The 27098-nt window shown below is 38.3% G+C and overlaps 1 protein-coding gene across 1 annotated transcript in view; it reads right to left on the bottom strand.

The window, feature by feature from the left end:
- C4H1orf112 (chromosome 4 C1orf112 homolog) overlaps nt 1-27098 on the bottom strand; it is a 58746-nt gene that overhangs the window by 16278 nt on the left and 15370 nt on the right. The window contains exons 8-17 of the mRNA XM_044002675.1: nt 26049-26187; nt 24000-24080; nt 21138-21202; nt 17248-17396; nt 15446-15575; nt 10304-10490; nt 8889-8971; nt 8360-8411; nt 3065-3154; nt 605-790 (exon numbers count right to left, since the gene is read on the bottom strand). Coding sequence (XP_043858610.1) covers nt 605-790; nt 3065-3154; nt 8360-8411; nt 8889-8971; nt 10304-10490; nt 15446-15575; nt 17248-17396; nt 21138-21202; nt 24000-24080; nt 26049-26187 — 1162 coding nt within the window. The remainder of the gene's footprint in view (nt 1-604; nt 791-3064; nt 3155-8359; nt 8412-8888; nt 8972-10303; nt 10491-15445; nt 15576-17247; nt 17397-21137; nt 21203-23999; nt 24081-26048; nt 26188-27098) is intronic.

Here is a 27098-nt window from a genome sequence, read left to right as displayed (position 1 = left end):
GACTTAGAGAAATTATGTAAAGAGAGTGATGAAAAATTAACAAACACCCCAACTAAATATGTCTACTCAACAACTATATAGATTTCATTATGTTCCTAGGAAAATTCTAAAAATTCAAAGGTACAGTACTATATAATACACAGTGCCTAATAATTTTGTATTAAATGATTCTGAGTAGCATCTTCTTCTGAGAAGACTTACCTGTACTGTATTGCCTCAATGATCCCCTTAATGCCCTTTACTTTATGAGGTGATATCCTAAATAGCAAAGTTACAGACTTGAAAGGAGATGCAACTGATTTATTCAAACCCACCGGTTACCTTAGATCCACTATTCAATGATCATTTGTTAAATTTTTTTTAAAAAGTGAGGTGGGGGAATGGGGCAGGGGAAGAATAATCAGGCATCCATAATCAAGTTTTTCCAGTATAAATGTAACAAATAAAATACTGTGTTAAATTAATTTTTCCTTTTATCTGTTTCAATGGTACAAAAAGGAACGTAATTTACATTTATCAAGAGAACAGTAGCTATTTACATGAATTCTTTAATAATCTAAGATGCTGAAGAGTAATTTCAATCATTTTCTAGCTCTTTTCTTACCACAGATTCAAGTTCTCCCAAAGTATGCCTGCTGCTTAGCCATTTTTTACATTGTGCAATTCCCACCATGATGACTTCATTTGCTGTTTGGCTTTTCAGTTCAGGAGAAAAAGCCTTGAAGGAAATATACTGCCACAAACGCAGATTTTCTGCTTCTTTAGGGGAAAATCTCTGGATAAACTCCATCTGAAAGAAATTGTTATAAGGATAAATAACAACCTGGTCAATAAATTCTCTCTTCTTACATATAAGCACTTACTGTTTAGCATTCCTGAAACTCCTTTTAATTGCATGAAAATTTATAACAAAGAGAAGACCTGTCTTTCCTCACAAAACTTTGTACAGCAGGGAGATAAATATTATTCTCTTATTGTTCTCTTTTCAGCATATATTGCCTCCAAAAAAAGAAAAAAGTCAAAAAAGTAGTTTAAGGAGAACTTGTAAATCCACTAGGAAATTTTAAATACAAGGACTAAACTATTTGTTATGTGGGGTGCCAAAAGGAATGGAATTTCTCCATAGGGATAAGAACTTCCAGAGTGTTTCTGAATTCTTTTTCTGGTATGAGTGACACAGACATAATATTAAAATGTTAATAGGAAAAGAATAATTAGTTAACATTACAGTAGCTAACTCAGCTGGCTTGGACAAAGTGTTTAATGAAAACCAGGTTGGTCTTTCACAACCTCGCTTCTTTTTATCTTTCCAGTCATCTTTTTTTTTCTTTTGCAGGGCAATGAGGGTTAAGTGACTTGCCCAGGGTCACACAGCTAGTATGTGTCAAGTGTCTGAGGCCTGATTTGAACTCAGGTCCTCCTGAATCCTGGGCCAGTGCTCTATCCACTGCGCCACCTTTCCAGTCATCTCACCTTTTATTCCCCCCTTCTGTATGATTCAGTGACACTGGCTTCCTTGCCATTTCTTGAGAAGATAATCTGTCTCCCAGCTCCTTGCCCTTTTCACTAGCCACTCTCTATGCCTGAATACTCTTACTCCTCAGCTCTGCCTCTGGCGTCCCTGTCCCCTCTGTCCTCTAAACCCCACCACCCCAAGCCTGTGCCTTTTCCTGCAGCGTCTCTCTTGCTCATACACAGTCCCTTGCACACTGTCTCTCCCACGGGAATCCCAGCTCTTCTGAAGCAAGGCCTGATCGCCTTTTTTGTATCCTCAGAGCTTAGTACAGTAACTGGTGCACAGCAGGTGTTATTAAATGCTTGTTGACTGAGTAACCTGATTCATTAAAGAGCCTGAAGGCTCTGAATTCACTTCACACAAAACTCTAATAAGCTCCGCTCTGATTTTCCAGCACACAGAAGATCTGAAGGCACACAGACAACAATGAGAAATAAGAAATGACATTATGACAATGGAGGATAGAGAAAAAACAATTACAAGAAAAAAAATTGAAAACTCTCAAAGAACAATAATTTGAATCCATTTAACATAGGGGCAAATAAACTTACATACAAACCTCGCAAGCCCAAAGACAACTACTGTACTGCAGCACACAGCAATGCCCTTGTCACCAAGAAAAAATCAATGACATTAAATCACTGTTTAAGGTAAGGAAAGAGGTAATATGTTTGAAAAAGATTTCCATAAAAGATGCTTTAGGCACCTTGGAAATCTGCGGACTAAGAATCCTCAATAACAAAAGGATGAATGAGGCATTTATAAGTTTTACCCTGAAGCTACATTCAAGCAGTAGAAAAATTTGAGATGCCATCATCTGCATAATCCAACTTGACCTGATATTTTCTTTTTTTTTTTATTTTTTAATTTTTGGGGGGTGAGGCAATTGGGGTTAAGTGACTTGCCCAGGGTCATACAGCTAGTAATTGTTAAGTGTCTGAGGCCGGATTTGAACTCAGGTCCTCCTGACTCCTGGGCTGGTGCTCTATCCACTGCGCCATCTAGCTGCCCCTAATATTTTCTACCAAATCACAAGTTATTTTAAGTAAAAACTTTAATTTTGATAAAGAAACATTTTCAAGTATCTTACATATATAAAATGAAGGGTGGGGGTATTAAGGGGATCTTTTTTTAAAAAGTCATAATTAAAAGAATAACAACTTGGAATTAACAAATCAATATCCACACTTAGCTCTGTGTTTTCTTTAAATGAAACAATATACTAAAAATTTATAGCTGAGGCACTTCAAGACTGAATTTATATTTAAATTTTTAAAAAAGGAATCATTTATGGGAATGTTTTACATGACTACTCATGTATAACTTATACTGAATCGCTTGAGTTCTTGGGGGGTGGGGAGGGAGGGAAGAAGAGAAGTTGGAACACAAAGTTTTAAAAGAAAATTGATGTCAAAATTTGGTTTTAAATGTAATTTGGAAAAAAAATAAAATCCTAAATAGAAATTTTTAAAAAAGGAATCATTTAAATGAAATCTGGTTTCAATTCAAAGCATCTGTTGGAAGACAAGAGGGTAGTAGGGTTCTTGCCTGATGGTGTGTATCCATGAGGAATAGCAGTCGCCTTAGCAGAACTGACAAATTAGTGAGTTGGTGACATTCTCCAGGGCAAGACTTAATCTGCAAAATAAAAAAGGAAAAATTAAATCTCAGTTGTTGGTACTATTAAATTTCCATAAGACATACAAGGTCCTAGAAGTATTGTAAATGAACTATGAATAACCTTCACATAAGTCAGCTAAAATACTATCTTTTACAAGAAGGCTTTCTCCATCCTCCTTAATTCTAGTTCCTTCCTTACAGATTTATCCATAAATCTATCTATCGAGTGTGAACCAAAAGCCACAAAGGGGTCAGATGTTTTAATAACTTTTTGAAAATTATTTTGTTTTTTGCAATTTATGAGATTTGATTTTTCACACATAATGTAAACTCATTTCTTATGTATACTGTATATGATGCTAAAGTACTGTAAATTAAAACCAAAAAATTTGGCCCACCCTGTATATCTCAGGAGTGAGAGTATTCCAGGCATAGGGAATAGCTAGTAAAAGAGTTAAGAAGTCAGGAGATAGTTGTGTAACAAGGAGCCCAGACATGTATAACATAATTGATACAGAATATCTACCTCACTATACCTATTTGTTTCCAAGTTGTCCCCCATTACACTGTGCGCTCCCTGAAAGCAGGGCTAACTTTTTACTTCCTTTCTTTCATCCTCGGCACTTAGCAGAACATACTGGATGTTTAATAAATGCTTGTTGGCTTGCTGACATGCTGACTAATAGTAACCCTCAAAGGCAAGTGAGTGTAAAAGTGAATCTCCCTCAGAACCATATTCCAAATGAATTAAAATAATCCTTTAAGAACTACCATCGCCATTTATTAACCCATTAAATATATGCAGACAACTATGCTGGGTACTGGGAGAGATACTATTTAAATAGAATAGTGTCTCTTCCCTAAAGAAACAAACAATAATCTTCTTCCATATTCTAATGGCTCTGTGATCATATTGATATAGAAATATGGCTAAAGACACATTTCATCTTTTGAGCCTGCTGTCCATCACCTTGACTATATCCTCCATGGTGGTCCACCCAACAACCTGGGAGCCATCCTGTAGTTCCCTTGACATTATGTGTATATCAAAGAAATATGCTGCTGTACACTGATTACTCTTCTCTTGCCACATGACTGTGCCTATCTTTTCTACTCATAAATTTCTCTGAAGATATTCTTTACACCCCTTTTATTCTGTAATTTTTCATTGATAATTTATACCCATCATGAACCTCTCTATTTCTTTTCAGAGACCCTCAACTTTACTTCTTTGGAGACTGGTATTTTTTGTTGTTTTTGTTTTGTTTTCTGGTGATGCAATTGGGGTTAGGTGACTTGCCCAGGGTCACATAGCTAGTAAGTGTTAAGTGTCTGAGGCTGGATTTGAACATCCATTGTGCCACCTAGCTGCCCCTTGGGGACTGATATTTTAAAATATACAGCCACACTGCCTCCCTGGAAGAATCCTATCATTAAAAAGATAGTCATTTGTTTCAGGGAGAAGTTTTGGGGTCAGACCATTATCCTATTCAATTCTGGGCATAGCTCAATGACCATGTACAATGTCTATTCAAGATACTGATGGACCAAATTTATGGGTTACTCGCTCAAATACACATTCTAGTGTGGATAACAAGCATGCTTCCTATGTTTGCTTTTTTTCTCGGATGGACAGTTAGGCCATTGCTCTTTTCAGTGTTCCAGAGCTTGGTGTAATCAGCACAATATAATCTGACAAAAGAAGAGCATCTTAAGGCTGTCACCATCAATAAGGCACCCTTGTTCTACCTGGACTTGGCACTGGGCATCTTTTGCAACAGTAACTTTTCTGCCCTACTTAATAATTAGGATCAGAGCATCACCAAAATTATCCACTGCTATGTTTCAAAGACTTACATGGCTTTGACCCCTACATGGGAGACAGCTCCCATGAATCAAATTCCTTTCCCCCTCTTCTAGCAGTTAATAAACAAGTACAGTGGGATCTTGTATTCTCTTTAGGTCAGTCAATTGTATGACTGTAAAGATAGGGTCTCTTGTATTATATTCCTTGTGAAAATGTGCCTGTTGCTTTTTCGTAACTCCATCAAGGATGTCTTTGATTCCTGTGTGGACAATCGTCTTTAAAAATTTGTACAGGCAGCATTAACAGCTACCTTTGGGAAGGGAGGGGGTAACAATAAGGTTCTAGATTTTTTTCAAAGTTTCTGGTAGTTCTTTTCTTTCAGATATCCTAAAGATTGATTCTTCAACACCTTCAAAATTGTGTCTTCTGAAGCATAGACCTCCTCTGGGTATATTTGCTTTAGTCTAGCTGATCATATCATCTTTGTTTTCTTTAATGCTTTAATTCCTCATATATAATAGGAATGTTGATGTAATATTATGAATATGATGGTTGTTTGGATGGAAGAGTTTGATAAAAAATGTACATAGACTTTCCATATTTCATATTTCGTTGACCTTCCTTCAAGTTTCATCCTTATATGTCCTCAGAATGATTTTATTTTAAATGTCTGTTACACCAAGTTTTCTGCAAAATTGTTTTTCCTGCACTGCTTGTTTTATGAACTGAAACTTCTCATAACTTTATACCATCCTCCTTGATCATATTTCACAAATTAGTTAATATTCTAGACTGTTGTTGCCTTTAACTAGAATATCTCTTTCAATGGGCAAGGACTCAAGGGTTTGTTGATTGATGAATTTTCTAGGTTCTGCTGGGCTATTAATAGTTGGATTTGATTGATTGTGCTGACTGACTTAGCTGATTAACTCACTTAAAGTTAATTCAATTAAAACCTCACCTGCCAGGCCCTCAAGAGGGTGCGCTTTCAGAGGGTGTGAACTCTGACCTCAACACGGGACCACCCTCAAGTCCAGTGAACCAATGGATTTGGTTGATGCTGGCCAATTAGCTTGAAGCAGTGTGTAAGGACCGCCTCTCCTCCAGACCCACAGAAAGCTTCCCCATGAGGTTTAGTTAGACTCTCTCGGAGGCAGAGGCGCTCTTGGTGGCAGAGGACTTGGAGGAAGAAAGCAGGCCAGACTGAGCTCTAGTCTCACCTCTAGGCGAGATAGGCCTTTTCTTAACTTTCTGAGCCAGGTGTTCTCTTTTTATTAATACTTAATATGCTTTTAATGAATGCTTAATGCCCCAAACTGGTGCTAAACCTTCTAATTTATAAGTAACAACTATATTAGAAACTCCAGCTAATTTTCCCTAAACTTGGGACAGAAATAAGGCATATAATTTTACATGCTACAATAGCCTGTGTCAGTATGTGGTATTTTTACCCATTTGTGAACACCAAAAATATAAGTAGGTCAGATAAGAATTCTACAACATATATTCTCATTTGAAGGCTTTCTTCAAGTTGGATGCTGACTCTAATGTTTGTTTGACAAGTCTGACTTGTAACAAGCATGGCAGAAAATGTCTAACCAATAATGTGCTCTCAGAAGCATTAAGCAAGCAGTTAGATACTGAGGGGAAAAATAAACGTTATACATCAAGTAAGCCTTATTCTAATAGATTTATTCAGATAGTTTTGAAAATTTTTCAGATATGTTTCCAAAAAGATAAGCATGAGTTTCAGCATTACAGAGAAGAAAACATGTAAGCTATAAATTAAATAATTAAGTGGCTACCCCTGACATTCTGCCCAGACCCCAACTAAACTCTAATCAAAAAAGAAAGCCGAGGGCAGCTAGGTGGCGCAGTGGGTAAAGCACCGGCCCTGGATTCAGGAGTACCTGAGATCAAATATGGCCTCAGACACTTGACACTTATTAGCTGTGTGATCCTGGGCAAGTCACTTAACCCCCATTGCCCCGCAAAAAAAAAAGAAAGCCACATTTTAAAAAAGTATTTCAAGTGGTAACACAATAAACAGGTTGATGGACTGGGGAGTCAGAATCACCCGAGTTCAAATTTGGCCTTAGACCCTTATTAGCTATGGGATTTTGGGCAAATCATTTGCCTAAGTTTCCTCAACTATAAAATGGGGATAACAATAACACCTACCTCTCAGGGTTGTTGAGAGGATTAAATGAGGTCACAATTGGATAGCACTTGGCTTGGTACCTAGCACACAGTCAGCACTATGTAAAGGCTAATTATCATTGCTATGCTGTTGTTATTTATTATCTTCACTTAGGATGAAAACATTTGCTGGTTCCTACAGCTGTTCAGGAAACAAAGGCTAAAATATAAAGCTACCAAGATGCTATTAATTTCATGAAGAAAACTCTTCCTGCTTTCAAAACAAAACCAACTGACTGCTGTTAGTAGGGACCATTTTTATTCTCTTTAGACATTTTTCATAAATCCAATTGCTTTTCCTGAAAACATCAATTCTCTTCCAAATCGATGTTATTACATCTTTTAAAAATGCTATTGGAGTCCGTACTTGACTTTCAATTTGAATAGATTAATAGTAATCATTATTCCGTGGAGAGTTCAGAGATGACGATTAAGATACTACTATTTGGTAAGAGAGAGTATTATCACAAACTTGGAAATCGTTCTTGCTTTCAATTTATGCAGCAAACCAAAATATATTGTACAATTTTCATTTTTTAATTTAACCAAATGTACTGACCTGAATATTTACCCTGCCTAAACAATACTGGTAGAGTTCTGGATCCTTCCCTCCTCCCCCGAGTATTCCTAGGCTACAGGATACTGAATTTAGAGTTGGAAGGTACCTCAGAAGCCAGTGTCTTGGCAAAGACACTGGAGTGGTTGCCATTTCCTTCTCCAGCTCATTTTACAAATGAGGAAACTGAGACAAACAGGGTGAAGTGACTTGCCCAGGGTCACCCCCCTAAGTGTCTGAAGGCAAAAAGAAGAGTCTTCCTGACCCCAGGCCTGGCACTCTATGCACTATGGCGCCACCTCGTGGTCATTTCCATATAGTCCTAATTCAGAGGCCACAGAGTTAGGCTAAGTTCTATTTGAATCAGAAGAGACATTTTTTTTGGCAGGCACACTTCTGGTTCCTACTTTAGATTCAATTTTAAGTGGCTTTTTCATTTAAAAATTAATTTGAACCATATCTAATTCATTCTGATCATTCTGAGAGCAAGACTTTCTCAACATGTAACAGTTCCCTCAGTTTTCAATCAGAGAAGAAATGAATTCTGCAGTTCCATATGTACACTACTGCCCATTTCCAGCACTCTCCAAGATAAAAGTAGAGAAGAGAATTTGCATACCTAAGTACAGTAATGGATTTGAGAGCTAGTTAGCCTACTTACCAAATGGGCTATTATGAACACATGATGGGCACAGAGCTCAGCAGTCCCATACCTGAGATGCAAAAGAGAAACAATCCAGGTTCACATGCTTATTAAGACAAGCAAGGAAATGAGCTCTAGAAAGACAATAAATACTTTTTTTGTTTGTTTGTTTTTTTGGGTTTTTTTTTTGTAGGGCAATAGGGGTTAAGTGACTTGCCCAGGGTCACACAGCTAGTAAGTGTCAAGTATCTAAGGCCGGATTTGAACTCAGGTCCTCCTGAATCCAGAGCTGGTGCTTTATCCACTGTGCCACCTAGCCGCTCCAATAAGTACTTTTTTTAAAAGAAATGTAAACTTCAGTCATTTCCAAGATGACAAAAGAAATGTTAGTCTGGACTTCAGGAAGATGGCCTAAAATGATTCTCTGAGCTGCAACATTTCCTATACAGACGGTTAAACCTGTAACCAAAGTACCTTTGAGCTGACGATTAATTATTGCTCCTTATTCCCACAAATCAAAGTAAAGCAATTTTAGATTATACCTTACCGGGCCAAGAAGCACCATGTATCCATAGCTAATAAGGAAGTGATCATTCCAGAATTAAGAACAGCATTCAATAATATGGGATCCTGATAAAAAATAGAAATTTGGATTTTAAAATTTTACAGACTCCTCTCTCTCTCTCTCAATGGTAAGCTCCTTAATGTCAGAGACTGTTTCATTTTTGTCCTTTTATCCCAAGCTAAGTGACTTGCCCAGGGTCACACAGCTAGTAAGTGTCAAGTGTCTGAGGCCACATTTGAACTCAGGTCCTCCTGAATCCAGGGCCAGTGCTTTATCCACTGCGCTATCTAGCTGCCCCTCCAACATTTATTTTTATACAATTTTGAGTTCCACATTTTTCTCTCTTCTTCCCTCCCCCTCCCCCTTCCCCAAGATGGCAAGCAATCTGATATAGGTTATACACGTGCAATTATGTTAAACATTTCCACACTTGGTGGTGTTAAGATACTAGACCAGAGGGGCAGCTAGGTGGCGCAGTGAATAGAGCACTGGCCCTGGAGTCAGGAGTACCTGAGTTCAAATCTGGCCTCAGACACTTAACACTTACTACCTGTGTGACCCTGGGCAAGTCACTTAACCCCAATTGCCTCGCTAAAAAAAAAAAAAAGATACTAGACCAGACTCCCTGGTGTTCCCCTGCATCCCTCAAGGATAACAGATTTCCTTGAGGTAAGAAAAGAACTTTGATTATGAGCAGGAGAACTGGATTTCTAAACTTAACTCATTATAGGCCAGCTGAATTTCTGAATTAAGTTCAGACAAAGGACAATGATATAGGCAGTTACAATTAACTGTAAATCAATTAACTGTAAATATGACCAATTAAAAATAAAACAGAATCAATCAATTATTTCACTCTGCAGTTATGAGCCAGGGTGCCCAAAAGAGTGGTGATATACTATAGGCAATAGTCTTTTTGTTTCAAGCATGGTCTTCAGTTCAACTTCATTTCAAAAATTATACCTTTATGTCTAAAAGGCCAAATTTTACATATAATTAATTTTCAAACAAACCAATAGAGAACAAAATGTTAAGTATCCTCCTCCTCCTCCTTTCCTCATGTAGAATTACAGATTTAAAATTTTCTTTCCACTACAGCTCTCCTCCCATCACTTCCTCATCCCTATTTCTGGAAAGATGTTGATCAAATAAATATACCTAGGCATGCTTAGCATAAGCATTTCCTAGGATGAATATTAAATAAAGGTGAAAGAAAAATAAAATGTTAAAGATGATACGAATGACTGTCAAAAAGACTACACAGAAACATTCTTTCTACCTATTACAGTTTTTCTCCCCAATTTCTATGTTTCATAATTTCAGTGGAAAAATAGTAGAAGGTCTATCTATTGTAGCTTTCATTGATAAACTTTTCCCAGAATTTTACCACAGCTTACCAGTTCAGGAAACAGTGATGGATGAAATGAAGCAATGAAGGTGCACAAGTGGACACAGACATACTGATATAAAGTGACAGCCACTTCAGCTTGTCCTTTACTCATAACTTCTGGCAAATTAGCAGGTAAAGAGAGCTCCCCTGAACACTGTTCAAAACTGTAGAAAATGGCTTCAAGCAAAGACATCCTAGAGAAAAGCAAGAACATTGAAGCCAAGACGGTTAGCATATAATTTTAACAAAAACACATATGGGGGCTATATAGGCTACAAAAATGTCTTAACAGATAGCACAAGGGCAGCTAGGTGGCGCAGTGGATAGAGCACCGGCCCTGGATTCAGGAGGACCTGAGTTTAAATCCGGCCTCAGACACTTGACACTTACTAGCTGTGTGACCCTGGGTAAGTCACTTAACCCTCACTGCCCTGCCAAAAAAAAAAAAAAGAGATAGCACAAAGACACCTGACATATGACAAGAGGGATGACTTCAGTGAAACCAGGGAAGACTGAACTGATGCAGAGTGAAGTGAGCAGAACCTGGAGAACAATTTAAACGGCAACAACAATGTAAAATAAAAACAACTTTGAAAGGATTAAAAACTCTGATGAATGTAATGACTCCACAATTCCAGAGTACTGATGAAATGCGCTACTCACCTCCTGACAGAGAGATAGTAGACTCAAGAGACAGACTGAGGCATATAGTTTGGGGACATGGCCAATTTGTTCTGCTTAACTATGTGTATGTTATAAGACTTTTGCTTTTTTTTTTTCTTTTAAATTGGGAAGAGGGAAGTGGGTTAAGGTTAGAGGGGGATGAAGATAGGGTTCCCCCAAATCCCCAAAAATGAGAATAGAAGAAAGCCCAGGATGAATAACAGAAAAGCTAGCCAACTTTGATAAATATATGTTTATAATTACATGTTGATAGTTACATGAATTCATCATCTGGTTAAAAAGAAAAGCAAGCTGTAATAATAAATTCAGTTTCATGAGCAATCCCTTCTTCTTGTACAACGAATATATAAATTCTCATTTTATTTGTGTTTAAGTTTGGAATTTTAAGAAATAACTGACACATGAGCACATGCATAGGTGTGATTAAATAGATATGAAAGACATAGTAGCAGAACAGAAAGAACACTGAACTATAACTATTAGACAACAAGGTTGAGATGAAGTTTTACCATTCGTTAGATGAATCAACAAGTCACTTAACTTCAAAGCCTTGTTTCCTATCTGTAAAATGGGAATAATATTGGCACTATTATCTCATGGGGTTGCTATGAAGATAAAATGAGATAGAACACAATGCAGTGAAAAGAGCAACAGATCTGGACTCAAAGCCCCTAAATGAATTGTGGCTTTGACACACACAACCTACGTGACTGTATGTAAAACACTAGTCGATCAAATGACCATTTAAGCACCTACTCTATATCAGGCACAAATACCCCCAAATGAAACTATTCTTACTCTCAAACAGTTCACATTTTAACAAGAAAGACACTATGTACACATCTAAGTGTATAGAAAAGACATACAACATCTTTAAAGAGGGAGGGTGGAAGTTGTCGATGGGGAGGGGGAAGATCAGCAAAGACCATGAGGCAAAGGTGAGGCGGCACAAGGGACACCTGTGAGGCACAGGTGAGGACTGGGGTTTTGTGTGGAGAACAGGGAGAGGCCTGTTTGGCTGGATGGTAGAGAATGGGAAGGGGAGGAAGTATAATGAGGTGGATAGACAGACTGGAGCTCAGCAGAGCAGTTTCAAGTGTATCTAAAGGCAACAGGGAACCACTGGGGTTTATGGTGGTGCCATGATCAGAGATGCCATGAAACACAGCTTCCTTACTACCTGTTAACCAAAACAACTGTGACCTCTAAGGTTCCAGGTAGGCTCCTATGTGAAAGTACTGGCAATTATGAAATACTACAAATAGGCAAACTATTATTAGTAGATCCTTCACCGAATTCCTACCCTAATGACCCACTGGGATGAGGAAACATCACTGAGTTCAAAGCTATGGCAATGAAGTACAAACTGTGCCAGCTTCTTCCATGATGGAAAAGCTTTAAGTACTGCTGTGAAAACAAAGCAAGTGTCTGTCATTTGTTGATCAACCTAGATCATGTGTAAGAAGAATCTCATCACCAGAATTATGACCTTCATTTTACAGATGAGGAAACTTGAGGCAGAGAGGTTAAGTGACTTGTCTGGGATCACACAGCTAGTAAGTGTCTAGGCTGGATTTGAACTCAGGTCTTCCTGGCTCCAGGCCCAGCACTGTATCCACTGTACTAAATGGCTGTCTCCACTTGCTCCACGGAGCCAGTGAAATTTATTGGAGGGGGGATAACATGTAGAAGTTGTGCTTTAAGAGAACCATTTTAGTGGCTGTAGGGAGGCTGGTACACCCTGACTGGCTTCTTCTTGTTCCCCACATATGACAATGTATTTCATGTGTTCATGTTTTTTCTATGCCACTTACTAGCTGTGTGACCCTGGGCAAGCCCCTTAACCTACCTGCCCCAGTTTTCTCAACTGTACAGTGGGGCTCAAAATAACACCCATCTCCCAGAGTTGTGAGGACTAAATAAGACAGTATTTATAAAGGGCTGAGCATAGCAGGTACTTAATACATCCTCTCTCTTCTTATTTCTTTTTTCTTTCCTTTTTTCCCTTCTTCCTTCCCTCCCTATTATCTGTAGGATCAAATATAAAATCCTGTTTGGCTATGTAAGTTTTTTATCACCTGGTCCCTCCCAACCTTTCCAACCCTCTTATAGCTTTCTTCCCCCCACGTACTCTGTGATCCAGTGACACTGGCCTCCTTGCTGCTCCATGCCTACAAGACTCATGTCCTGTCTTTCATGCCTGGACCATGGCCTTAGCTCCGCTTCCAGGTTTCTCAGGCTCCTCTTTAGTCTCAGCTAAAGTCCCACCTTCTGCAAGAAGGCTTTTCTTAATCTTAGTGCTTTCTCCCTGAGATTATCGCCAATATTTACCCTTTCTATATATTGTTTGCACATAGCTCTCCACATGTTTTCTCTCCCATTTGACTGTGAGCTCCTTGAGAACAGGGACTGTTTTTTGCCTTTTGCCTTTTGTATTTTTAAATACACCAAGAGCTAAGCACAGGTCCTGATGCATTGAGGATATTTAACAAATGCTTATTGGTTTAATTTGACCATAGGATGTGGGAAGAAAAGTAATGCCAGGTTATAAAGATTCTTTAAAGCTAAACAGAAGAGTTTATATTTATTCCTTTTTTGGGGTTTGTTTTTGTTTTGGGGGGTTTTTTGTTTATATTTATTCCTAAGGGCAACAGGTGGCTAGTAGAGTTTATTAAATAGGGGTAATGACATGGTCAGATTTATACTTGAAGGGAATTATTTTAGCGGAAAGTGGAAGAAGGATTATAGTGGAAAAAGAGGAGGTAGGAACTACTGCAATAGTTCAGGCAGAGGTGATGAGAGAAAGGCAAGCTAATGGTCTCTGAGACATATACTTTTTAGATATAGACAAGACAGGAATTTGTTTTGCGTGACTATGCTTATTTGTTATAAGAGTTTTCTTCTTTTTATTAATAGTAGGGAGGGATTAGGGGGATGGGGAGAAAAAAATCAATTTTTGGTAATTGAAAAACATTTTTAATGGAAAAACAAAAGAGGTTATGAAAGCCTGAACTAGGGTAGTGTAAGGAGAGGATGGATATTAGATTTGTTGAGGGAGTAAAAATTACAAGATTTGACAGCTGACTATGTGAGTTGAGAGTGAGGACAATTCTGAAGTTTGAATCTGGGAGATCAGAAGCACAGTGGAGCCTGTCAGAGAAATTGGAAAGTTTAGAAGAGAGGTGGCTCGTAAGGGAAATATAATGAAGTCTGTTCTGAACATGTTGAGTTTGAAATGACCACGAAATATCCAGTTCAAAACATTCAATAGACAACTGGCGAGATGTTCAAATTGGAGAGGAGCTCAAAGGAAACTAGGGATGAATACAGATCTGAGTCACCCATGTAAGAGATGATAGTTAAAGCCATGGAAGTTCATGAGGTCACCAAGTAAGAGAATGTCAAGAGAAAAACAGAAGGGACCAAGCACAGATCCTTGGAGTCTACCCAAGAGTTAGGAGGCATGATGAGATATAAAAAAAGAAGGCAACAGTGTTATAGGTGTTCTGAGGAGGGAGAGATCCACGTGGGCTGGAACCATTGAGTAAAGCACCATGGAAGATTCTACTTTGGCATCTCAGAGGGGTGAGGTTTACATAGGGATATCCTTATCTGTACAAGTGGACATGATGAATAGAAGCCCAGAGGGAGGAGTACTACATACTCAGGGACAATCAGGAAAGCTCACTATGTGGCATGTTTACATAGAACAGGATTAGATAAAACTGGTTAGGGCCCAGACTAGAGAAAGTCAAAAGATGACCTATTATAGGTAATAATTAAATGTCATTGAGCATGAGAAAGTAGTGGGTTAGGAGGATTAATCTTGTAGCTATGCTAGAAAGAGTTTAGGAGAGAAAGTTTAGAGAAAGGCCAATTTTGAGGGTGAAATTAGCTAAGTATGACGTGATAAAGGTATATGACATTAAGGTGTCATCAGGAGAAATGGAAAGGCTGAACAATTTGTGTCATAAGCATATAAAGTAATATTATATCATAAGAGAAAATGAATATTAGAACTTTTAGAGAAATGTGAACAGACCTATATGAACTGATTCAAAGTAAACTATGCAGAACCAAGAAAACAAAATATATAATGACAATGATTCAAATAAAAAGACTAAAATGAAGCCGATACTGTATAATTGAAATGACAAATTCTGGCACTAAAAAGAAATGAAAAAATACACCTCCCTCTTTTCCTTGAATCTGGAATGTTCTATATGCTATCAGACATGATCATTCTGTCAGATGGTCAGCTGATTTTGCTGATTTTTTTTTTCCTTTGTTATGGTTTTAGGAATAAATTGTCATCATATTAAATTCTCTGAAAACTGGTAACCCATATATGGAAAAAAAGGCAACTAATTACTGAATAGAATATTTGGGTTCAATATCAAATAAAAGAGTTTATAATAGGTCCATCTATAATATGCTTTGTATTTAATAAAAAGATTTTTGTTACCTGGGTTTATGTTCAGAATATTGGCTTCTCTTACACCAAAGACTCTGCACATTTTCAGGCTGAGAAGGTAGTTTGTCCATTATGTTAACCAGAAGGAGACACTGTGGAAGCTGTAGCTCAGAAGATAGATCTTAAAGATGACAAACAAATGAAAGAATAATATGATATACATATTTGTAAACATACAAATCTTTTTTTTTTCTTTGGTGATGCAATTGGGGTTAAATGACTTGCCTAGGGTCACAAAGCTAGTAAGTGTTAAGTGTCTGAGGCCATATTTGAACTCAGGTCCTCCTGACTCCAGGGCTGGTGCTCTCTCTATCCACTGTGCCACCTAGCTGCCCCCAAATCACATTATTTCAATTAAAATTAAATTCTGGTGATTGGGACACATGTAACTTTTTAGAGCACTGGGAAATGTGTATTTTCTTTTTTGAATCTCCTTCATTTTTATTTAGAATTTTCCCCAAGTTACATGTAAGAAAAAAAAATTTTTCACATTGATTTTTTAAAACTTTGTGTTCTAGATTTTCTTCCTCCCTCCCCAATCCTCCCTATGCAGTCAAGCAATTCAATATGTCATACATGTGCAGTTATGCAAAACATCTTCACATTAGTCAAGTTGTGAAAGAAAATAGAGAAAATAACTTTAGAAAAAGAAACAAATAAAATTATACTTCAATCTGTATTCAAATACCATCAGTTCTTCCTCTGTTGATGGTTTGCATTTTTCATGTCCTTCTGACAGCATCCTACTCATCATTTCTTTCACAGTTCCTATTGCTACCTGTATTGCCCTCTATCCTATTCCCTCCCCTTGATATTTACTCTATTATTTTCTATCTTCTTTCACCATATCCCTCCTTGAAAGTGTTTTGCTTTTTACTGCCCCCTCCCCCAAACTGCTCTCCCTTTCTTTGCCTCTCACCCCCTTATTCCCTTCCTCTCCCACTTTCCCTCAGGGCGCAATATATTACTATACCCACTTGAATGTGTATGTTATTTCTCTTTGAGCCAATTCTGATGAAAGTAAGGCTCTGTGTGTATTTTTTCAATTAAATCAATTGCTAATGCAAATGCAGAGACAAAGAAAATCAGGAGTTGCAGAATGGGAAATAATGTATTACTTACACATAAATAGCAGTCTTTGCACAGCAAGAAATAATGCATTATTCTAAGTAATCCAAGAAACCTTTACTAAGTAGCCATTACATATGCAGACAAGGTACTAGGTACTGGTGATAAGACAAAGGTGTACTTTCAGAGTTTATAATCTAATTGAGAGGGGGACATATACATAAATAACTATGATAAAAAGGAAAGAGTATTAAGTTCATAAGTAGTCCAGGAAAAGTGCGTTGAGAAATTTGAGGAGGCAGAGAAATCATTCTCATCTAAAGAAAGGAGCTTAAGGAAAGTCTTCGTGAAAAAAAATAAATATCTTCCTCCTTCAACAAGAAAAGGATGGCAGGGATGGGGAGAAGGGAGTGAGAGGAGGTAACCCATTCCAGTAATGGGGGCAGCATGAACAATGGCATGAAAACTGGAGGAGGCAGAATGAGAGCAAGGCGTAGGAAATGGCTGGCTTTGAATGGAATGCTGAACACATGAAGAAGAACAGTATGATACAAAGTGAGTAAAGTATATTGGAGCCAAATTATGGAGGAAACTGAACGCTAAATGGTGCACAGGAGTTTTATTTTATTTGGGCAAACACTCAAAAGTGTTTCACAAAAGAATGACATCATCAGAATAATGCTTTAGGAAATATCACTTCAAATTAATTCTGCTTTGGAACCTACCTAATTTGTCTCCTAATACTGCCTCCACAAAAGGGTTGAATGATAAGAGCTGACTGATGAGTGGATCCAGAGCTGCTAGAAATACACCTAAGATTTCCTTCTCTTGTGCCTTGGGTATCACTGGAGCATACAGACTTGGAGGAAACTTACTACAAAAGGAAAAAAAAAAGTTCATTAGTGATCTCTAAGCAGTAGCACTAACAGATATCAGAACAGGCTAAATCCATATGGAAAATTCTAATGACAAAAATTATTTAAGAATTTTATATAGAAGCAGTATGGCAGCAAGAATAGAGTTGGTGTGAGAATCAAAAAGGCCCGGGCTAAGGTCCTGCCTCTGTGGTACCTTCAGCAAGTTGCTCTCAGTTCTATGGGCAACTCCCTAAGATTATAATTTGCTATCTGTAATGGTAGATGAGAGTTTTCTCACAGGGAGTTCCCCATACCAATGAAATTGCACATCTAGTGGGAAACAATTTTTACAGCCTGTGTTTCTGATAAAGGTCTCATTTCTAAGAATGCAAGTCATTCGCCAACTGAGAAATGGTCAAAGGATATGAACAGGTAGTTTTCAGATGAAGAAATCAAAGCTATCTATTGCCATATGAAAAAATGCTCTAAGTCACTATTGATTAGAGAAATGCAAATTAAATCTGAGGTAACCCCTCACACCTATCAGATTGGCTAATATGACAAAAAAGGAAAATAATAAATGTTGGAGAAGCTGTGGAAAAATTGGAACACTAATGCATTGTTGGTGGAGTTGTGAGCTGATCCAATCATTCTGGTGAACAATTTGGAACTATATGGGGCTAAAATTCTAGCTATACTGTCTAAAATATCTAATGAGTGGTTGCCAATGTTGTGGCAAGAGTTAGACTTTTAAGCATTTATTAAGGAGAATAAGAATTTGGTAAAGAGAGAGAGAAAGGCCTACATTCATCTATCTATTAAAGGGAGAGCACATTTCTAGCTCCCTTCTCCACCAGAGTCCTCAGGAAAGAGAGCGAGCTAACGAGACAGCCTCCTCCTTCTTCCTCCCACAAGCCAACGGCTCCTCCTGATGCCCAAGAAAAGCCGCATGGTCCTGCCCTCAGAGGCCCTCTCCTCAAGTTGGAGCTTTCCTACAGTAAGTCTCCAACAGGTGGCATAATCATTCCAATCATTACAGAACTATGCCCAAAGGGCTACGGGACTATTTATACCCTTTGACGTAGTAATACCACTACTAGGTCTGTATCCCAAAGAGATCATAGAAGAGGGAAAAGGACCCACATGTACAAAAATATTTATAGCTGCTCTCTTTGTGGTGGCAAAGAATTGGAAATTGAGGGAATGCCCATCAATTGGGGAATGGCTGAACAAGTTGTGATATATGAATGTAATGGAATACTATCGTGCTGTAAAAGATAATGAGCAGAGGGGCAGTTAGGTGACGCAGTGGATAGAGCACCAGCCATGGAGTCAGGAGGACCTGAGTTCAAATCTGACCTAAAACACTTGACACTTACTAGCTGTGTGACCCTGAGCAAGTCACTTAACCTTCATAGCCCCATAAAAACCCAAAGAAATAAAGAAATAAAAATAAGGAAATAGTGAGCAGGCAGATTTCAGAAAAATCTGGAAACACTTAAGTAGACTGATGTTGAGTGAAGTGAGCAGAACCAGGAGAAAACACTGTACGCTTTAACAGCAACATCATATGATGATCAACTGTGATAGACTTGGCTCTTCTCAGCAGTACAATGATCCAAGAAAATTCCAAAGAACTCATGATGGAAAATGTGTTCCACACCCAGAAAAAAGAACTGTGGATTCTGAATGTAGATTGAACCACACTGTTTCTATTTTTTGGCTTTTTTTTCTTTATTGAGGTTTTCCCCTTGTGTTCTGATTCTTCTTTCACAACATGACTAACGTAGAAATAAGTTTAATGTGATTGTACATATATAACCTATATCAGATTGCTTTCTGTCTGGGGGAGGGGGAAGGGAAGGAGAAAAAATTTGGAACTAAAAATCTGATGGAAACAAATGTTGAAAACTATCTTTACATGTAACTGGAAAATAATAAAAAAACTTTTATGATAAAAAATTAAAAAAAAAAAAAGAAAGAAATTACACATCTAGACCAAAAAAACCCAGTCAAATAAAACTGACTTCTAAATTAAATATTAAGGCCAACACTGAATATTTCTTTCTTAATCACTGAAATAAATGCTTGGCACACTACTGTACTTTTTAATACTGAATTGTAACAATTGGTAAACATATTGACAATACAGAAAATAGCAACACCTTGAACTAAATAGCTTTTTTTTTTTGGTGAAGCAACTGGGGTTAAGTGACTTGCCCAGGGTCACACAGCTAGTAAGTGTCCAGTGGCTGAGGCTGGATTTGAACTCAGGTCCTCCTGAATCCAGGGCCAGTGCTCTATCCATTGCACCACCTAGCTGCCCCTAAATAGCTGTTAATAATAAAAGGAAATAATTTTGGTTAACTGTTTCAGTAATAGTAGAATGTTGACAATATAGTTAATGGAATGGTCAGTTGGACAATTTTAAAGCTTTATGAAGAATATGATAATACTAGATATAAACCAGGAGGTAAAAATTAGGTATCAATTTATCAAGTGCCTGCTACATACCAGCCACTATGCAATGAAGATACAAATACCAAAGGGAATCAATTCCTGCCCTCAAAGAGCTTATATTCTAAAGATGGAAGAGACAACACATTCACAGATAAATAAATATAGAACATGTACAGAATAAATTCATAGTGATATATGAGGCAAGAGATGAAATATCCATTATGTGGAACTGCAAGCAGGCCCAATCAACTAGAATACAGACTATAAAAAGAAGAATATAATCTGCCTGGAAACGAAGTGGAGTCAGATTGGAAAGGGCATTTAATATTAAACAAAGGAGTTAGCATGTTATCCGCAATACAAAACACACACACACACACCCCAAAGCTGCTTCTAAACAAGTGTGATACGGTCAGACTTACACTTGAGGAATCATCAATTAACTAATAAGTATTTAGGAGTGCCAGGCACTGTACTGGGCACTAGGGATATAAGTACAAAGAATGAAACCATCTCTACTCACAAGGAGATTACTATGTATTTCTAATTTTGGTCATAACATCACTGCTTTCTGTCCCTCCCTCCCTTCCTTCCTTCCTTCCTTCCCTCCCTCATTCATTCATTCATTCATTCATTCATTCATTCATTCATTCATTCATTTATTTATTTTTTAGGGCAATGGAGTTTTAAGTGACTTGCCCAGGGTCACACAGCTAGTAAGTCTCTGAGGCTGGGTTTGAACTCAGGTCCTCCTGAATCCAAGGCTAGTACCTTATCCACTGCACCACCTAGCTGCCCCCCCTCATTTATTTATTGACTGATTGATTGTGGGACAGTGAAGGTTAAGTGACTTGCCCAGGGTCACACAGCTAGTAAGTGTCAAGTATCTGAGGCTGGATTTGAATTCAGGTCTTCCTGAATCCAGGGTCAGTGCTTTATTTATTGTTCTACCTAGCTGCCCCCACTGTATTATTTATTAAGGACTATCACACTTGTAGCATATGCAACATTTAGTAAAAATCAACAGAAAACCACTAAGAAACTTACAAATCCCATTAAAGATGATTACAGGAAAACAATTATCATAGTGGGCTAATTTTAATTTAAATGTACAGTGGCTTTGAAGCCAAACATAACTTTAACTAGTTCTTATGATCATGGGATTGTGGATTTAAAGATGAAAAGGACCATTACTGGTCACAAAGTCTAAAACCCTAATTGAACAAATGAAGAAACTGAGGCCCACTATTCAAATGGTCTATCTGTATTTTAATAATTCAGTGATTTTCTCTGCTTACCTGTGTATCTGAAGATAAAGCTGATGTAGTGTACAGCAGGAATCAGAGAGAAAAGGAAGAAATTCCTAAAATTTAAAAAAGAAGCTATTTATTGTCAATATCTCCATATTTAATACATATGAATGATAGTAACATGAACATTAAAGTCAAAATGTAAAGTAAAATTCAGTCATAGATGTGTTTCATGAGAAATAAAAAACAGAGCCGGAGGAGCAGCTAGATGGCGCAGTAGATAAAGCACCGGCCATGAAGTCAGGTGTACCTGAGTTCAAATCCGGCCTCACTTAACACTTACTAGCTGTGTGTCCCTGGGCAAGTCACTTAACTCCAAGTGCCTCACCAAAAAACAAACCCCAAAAAAGAGAAAAAAAAACAGAGCCGGAGAAACTAGATACAAGATAAACAATAGCTTTTCTGTTTCAATGCTGTGTAACAAACATGTCTTCAATATGATAAAAAGACTAACTAAAAATTGAAGAAAGGCAATCAGGGGCTCCTTTGTAGGTGTTGTCGTTCTTTTTTCCCCAAATGCTAAACTGCTAACAAATGGGGGGGGGGGGGGACGGGACGGATGGACTGTGAGTGGTTGTAGTCCATTGGGTTCTGTGGTAAAAGCTTTTCTGACCTCATAGCACCATCTCTTCAAGTCCCAGTTGCTAGAACTGAGAGAATGACAAACCACAGGTACCCTAGAGCTACAATAAGAGACTAGGGGAGAAACACTGAGCCAGGGCGGTGGCTTGCCCAGAATGCTGAATAGGAAGACTTTATGTGACACTCTCTGGCAAGTGTTCAGGGGTTTCCAACTCTAATAAAGAATATAGGAAAGAAGTACACTGGCATTAGCGACGAAATAGCTATTCTTTCCTCATAAGGAAAGAGTCACAGGAAAAGTAAACCAAGCAAACAATGGTCAAGATGAAGAACCAAAACAATCTCCTGCCCCAAATGACACTTTTCTCTATGGTTCCTCTTTACCTTCCCTCCTTCCTAAGGGAGAAGACTCCCAAAGGCTCCATTGGTTGCTATTCTTCTCTAGACAGACAGACAGACAAACAGGCAGGCAAATGTAGATATGTTTTGTGGACCCCACCTCCTCCACATCTCTCTCTCAAATGCACATACCTACCTACATATCCTTATCTATCTCTCTATCTATAAAGACATGTTGAGGAGATAGTTCCACAAAATTTGACAAATGATTAGATGAGGGGTTTGGGGAACTGTGACAGGGATCAATGGAAGTGAAATGTTGAAGATGACTCCAGATTCATGCTGTAAAAGTATATGTATATGTATATGTGTGTGTGTGTGTGTTATTAGTATGTACACATATATACACATATGAAAATCCCTTTCTTTCCCTTACAGAGCTCATTTTTTCTCATGGTTTCATTGACCACCTCTACTTACCCCTTCATTTCTACTGCTACCACCCTAAATTGGGACCTCATAATACCTCACAACTAGATTAACAAAAGGGGCTCTGAGCAGTCGCCTTTGGCTCTAGGTTCTTCTCCATCCCACCCACCCATCCACATGCCAGCCATAGGCCAGTGGTGCTCCTAAAACCCCACACTCCTAACGTCACCCCTCTGCTAATAAACCACCCTTCTTTTTTTCTATTTCCTACAACACGCCTGAAATTCCTGTGCTTAGTTTTCATGCTCCATCATAATAATCTGACCACACCTAAGTTGCTATTGTTCAGTCATGCCAATTCTCTGCGACCCCATTTGGGATTTTCTTGGCAAAGATACTAGAGGGGTTTGCCACTTCCTTCTCTAACTCACTTTACAGATGAGGAAACTGGGGCAAACAGGGGAAGTGACTTGCCCAGGGTCACCCAGCTAGTAAGTATGACTCCAGGACTGGCCCTCTATTCATTGTACCACCTAATTGCCCAACACCTTACCCATCTAACTTTATTTTCTACCACTCCCCAGCAGTCTTTGTTTTATGTCCCACAGTCACTATGCCAAGGTCATTACCTCCAAGATGTCACAGGTTATTATTCCCCTTTCCTAGAATGTTCTCTCATCTACCTGAAATCAATTCATTGAAAACTCTGCCCATCCTAAAAGCTTTTTCTGACTATTTCCTTCTGAACTTCTACTACATTTACTCTACAACCTATCACAAGTGCAGGTATTTTATACAGCTTCTTTCAGCTCCTCACCCTAGGCAAGGGCCCTGGGTTCTTAGAGGACTGTGCCTGCAGAGTGCAAACTCTGGTAGGCTCTACCATGCTAGGAATCTCTGAATACAGTCCTAGGAACAGATTGTTCCAGCCTGGCTAAATACAAAGGAGTTCATCACCAATTAGCAATCCGGTTACTTGGTGCTTTAACCATGCCAACCCTTAGTACCCAGACAAATAGAAAACAACCCACTATTCCAGGTGGAGTCTTTCTGTTGCTGTTGTGAGAGTAGCAGAGGGATGGAAAAGGAGAGTCAATTTTCAAAGCATCTTCTATTGCATACATTTTTTCATGTATGTTAAATCTTGTCTCTCCAACTAGGCCTTATAATAGGCTCCTTGAAGGCAGAAATGTCTTTTTACTTCTACAACCTTAAATGGAAGTTTTCTAACATGACCGACCGTGAATATAAAAACTTGTGATAGGATTACAGATTTAGAAATGGAAGGCACCCGATCATAAGACTATACATACAGTCTAGGTCCTCATTTACAGATGAGAGAGGTAAAGTGGGCGGCCCAGGAGTTTGAATCCACATATCCCAGATTTATCCACTATGCCATGCTAGTTATCACACTGAAAGTATAACCAATTTAAAGAAATTTTTTTGGGACAGAAATGAATGAAAACATGATCATTTAAAATAAAAAGTAACTCTTACCTTAGTGTAGTGCAAAAGGGAATTAGCAAAGAAACGAGATAACTTGACTCTTTTCTGGAATAATTTGTTGTCAGCACTATCCTGTTAAAAATTAAAACAGAAGGAATATAATAAAAAATACATATAAAGAGGTGATAGCCTTAAAATTAAGCTTTAATTCTTAGTGAAGACACCTAGAATTTAAAATATTCTAAGGATCAGCATTTCCACTAGATTTGCCCAAGTAACACAAACAAAGAAAGAAGTACATTTTTAAAATTACTGTAAAGGCTATATGTGAAAATCGCTAGTTTTTAAATAAAGTTTTGTAGTGAAAAGCAGGGGATAATACCAAGTTCAGCTTTAGTACTCTGAACAGAAAGATGCAAAGCCCCACATAGGGATAATGGCTGTCATATTTAATAGTACTAAATAGATGCATATATTTAAAACAAAATAGCTTAATTAATAGGTTAAATTTTTATATATAGTGTGGAGCCTGACCTGGAGGATAGAAAACAAGAATTCAATCTTGTTATGCCACCAATTGCAGGGTGTCAATAAATAACAAAATCTACTAACCTTCATTTCTTTTTCTATAAACTAAGAGATTAACTAGATTATCTCTAAGATATCTTCTCACTCAAAAATTCTATGATCTATATGAAATGGCTTACATAAATAGCAGACATACAAAAATGGTCATTCTAGTTAGGTGGCCCTAGGAATTCTCCCTTCCCCAATTCTCTTCTTTTTATTTTACCCTAATGTTGACTGGAGAATGGCCTATGATGGCAAGGTAAATAAGTGGTAGCAAGAGGCAAAGCGACAAAGAACCCTGCCCTATCCCATCTTTCCTGCCTCTCCCAGCACCCTCACCAGCTTTCTTTAATACACATATTATCACAGACCATAACCAAGGCCAAGTATCAGTGGGTGGTGGCAGGAAGAGAAGAAAAGCCCAATCCTGCAGCTGCCAAATGACTCCTACCATTGTTCTTTCTAAAAACTTTCAAATTCCATTGCTCCATTCTGATGTAGTGTAATGATTGGAATGATGCCACCTGCTGGAGACTTACTGTAGAAAAGCTCCGCCATGAGGTGAAGGTCTCTGAAGGCAAGACCATGTGTCTTTTCTTTGGCGTCAGGAAGTGACGTTTGCTTGTGGGAGGGAGAAGGAGGAGCCTGGCACTCTGACTTGCTCTCTTTCCTGTGGACTCTGGTGGAGAGCAGAGCTGGGAATGTTCTCTCCCGTAATTATCAGCAGAGGCCCTCCCTTTGCAGGCCAATGTCAAAGCTCCAGTTCATGAGGACAAAAAACCGCTCCTCTGGACAAAATTTTCCTCTCTCTCTCTTTACCAAATTCTTATTCTCCTTAATAAATGCTTAAAAGCCTAACTCTTGCTAAAGTTTATAATTTATTAGCAACCACTCATTAGATATTTTAGACAGTTTAGCTAGAATTTTAGTTTTAACAGTAGACATAAGAAAAAGGGAGGCAAATCCTATCCTGACACCACTAGAGGATCCCCATCATGTACCTCTTCCCCAATCACCAACAGGGAGGGCAAAGACAAGAGGCAAAAGAAAAAACAGGAAAAATACTAGGTCGGGTAAAACTGGTCTTTAAGTCATTTCTCCTTCCATCAGGCCTTATTCTTTCCCCTTACTCCCAAAAGTCTTTGTTCTAGCTCCATTTCCTTCCATTTCTATCATCTCTCCACACCCCCTCCCCAAAGCCACCCAGAATCCTTTATCTACAGCTCTTCAAGCCTCGCTCCACTGGATTCCCCAACAAAGACCTGGCACTGGGAGTACACTCCCACTGCCCGACAGATGTGAGGAAATGCAGTGCCTACTCCAAAGGCTGCAACCTAACAAATGCGTTTCTGGCATCCCAAATTGGACCTCTGAATACACTTTCAAATGGAAATGCTTACACAATCACCTAGTAGAAGAAAACTCAAATTTTAAATGACATCTACATTGAAAATGTGGTTCATGTACTGCCAAAGAAAAAAAGTTTTTTTCTTGTTTAGATTAAGTATCTTTTATCCGCGTAGGTTTTACCTGTGTCCCTGACTGTGTCATCTGTTCAGCTAACTGTAAACAAGAATGGAAGGAGAAGAGAATGTCTTCACATAAGGCAGTGATTATATCTTTGTGCTTCAATTGACTCTTTATCACAGACTGGTGCTTAAGGCTCTGCCTAATTGGAGAAAGAAATTCAGCAGGTGATTAATACAAATAAAGCTCATTTGGCTTTTGGTCATAAAAGCGTGTCTCTTCAAAGACCTAGAACTGGAAATCAGGGCCATAGCCATGAGTCAGCAGAAAGGTGCCCACGCTCAGCCATATTGCCCAAACAGGCACAAGGACCCACTCAGCCAAGACCTTATGTCTCTTATAGACTGTTTTCCCTCTGCTGCTTCAAAGGAGAGCTATCAGGGCTCACGAACACAGAAAGTGCTGATGCAATCCAAACTCCTTCACACAGCTGCCAAAATAACATTCCTAAGGCACAAATCAGACCAGGTTATTCCCTTAGGGAAAAAAAAAACAAATGTCTCTTAATGGTTCTTCATTGCCTCTATACTATAATATGAATTTCTTAGCATGGCATTTAAACTCCACTACAATCTATCTTCTACCTACATTTCCAGCCTTATTTTCTTCTTGGATGGTTTATTGGTTGGGCTGAAGCTACAAGAGTCCAGGCCTTTTATATTACTACTCTCTTTCATGAATTATTCTAACTTCATTTCAGTCAAAGTGGACTGGTTCCTCAAATTTGACATTTTTATCTCCCAGGATTGTGCATCTGCCACCTCTTCCATGAAGTCTTCCAAGTCTTTCCTGAACATATCCTAGTGGTCAGTATTAGCTCCTTCTTTAATTTACTTTGCCTTATACTTACCTGTGCACATACTGTACCAATAGAATATAAACTCTTTGAGGGCAAGCACTAGTTCATTTTTGTGTTGGCATCATGAGGGCTTAGTACAGCATCTTACACAGAGCAGGCATTGAATAAGTGTTAAATTGTTGAATTAAAGTGAATGTGTAATGGCTAGCACACTAGTAAATATTCCTTAAGTATTTCTCTGATAAATTTTCAAC

Source organism: Dromiciops gliroides, chromosome 4, assembly GCF_019393635.1.
Source record: "Dromiciops gliroides isolate mDroGli1 chromosome 4, mDroGli1.pri, whole genome shotgun sequence".
Taxonomy (NCBI): domain Eukaryota; kingdom Metazoa; phylum Chordata; class Mammalia; order Microbiotheria; family Microbiotheriidae; genus Dromiciops; species Dromiciops gliroides.
The sequence above is the reverse complement of the archived record's forward strand: the minus strand, read 5'-3'. Positions and strand labels throughout refer to the sequence as shown.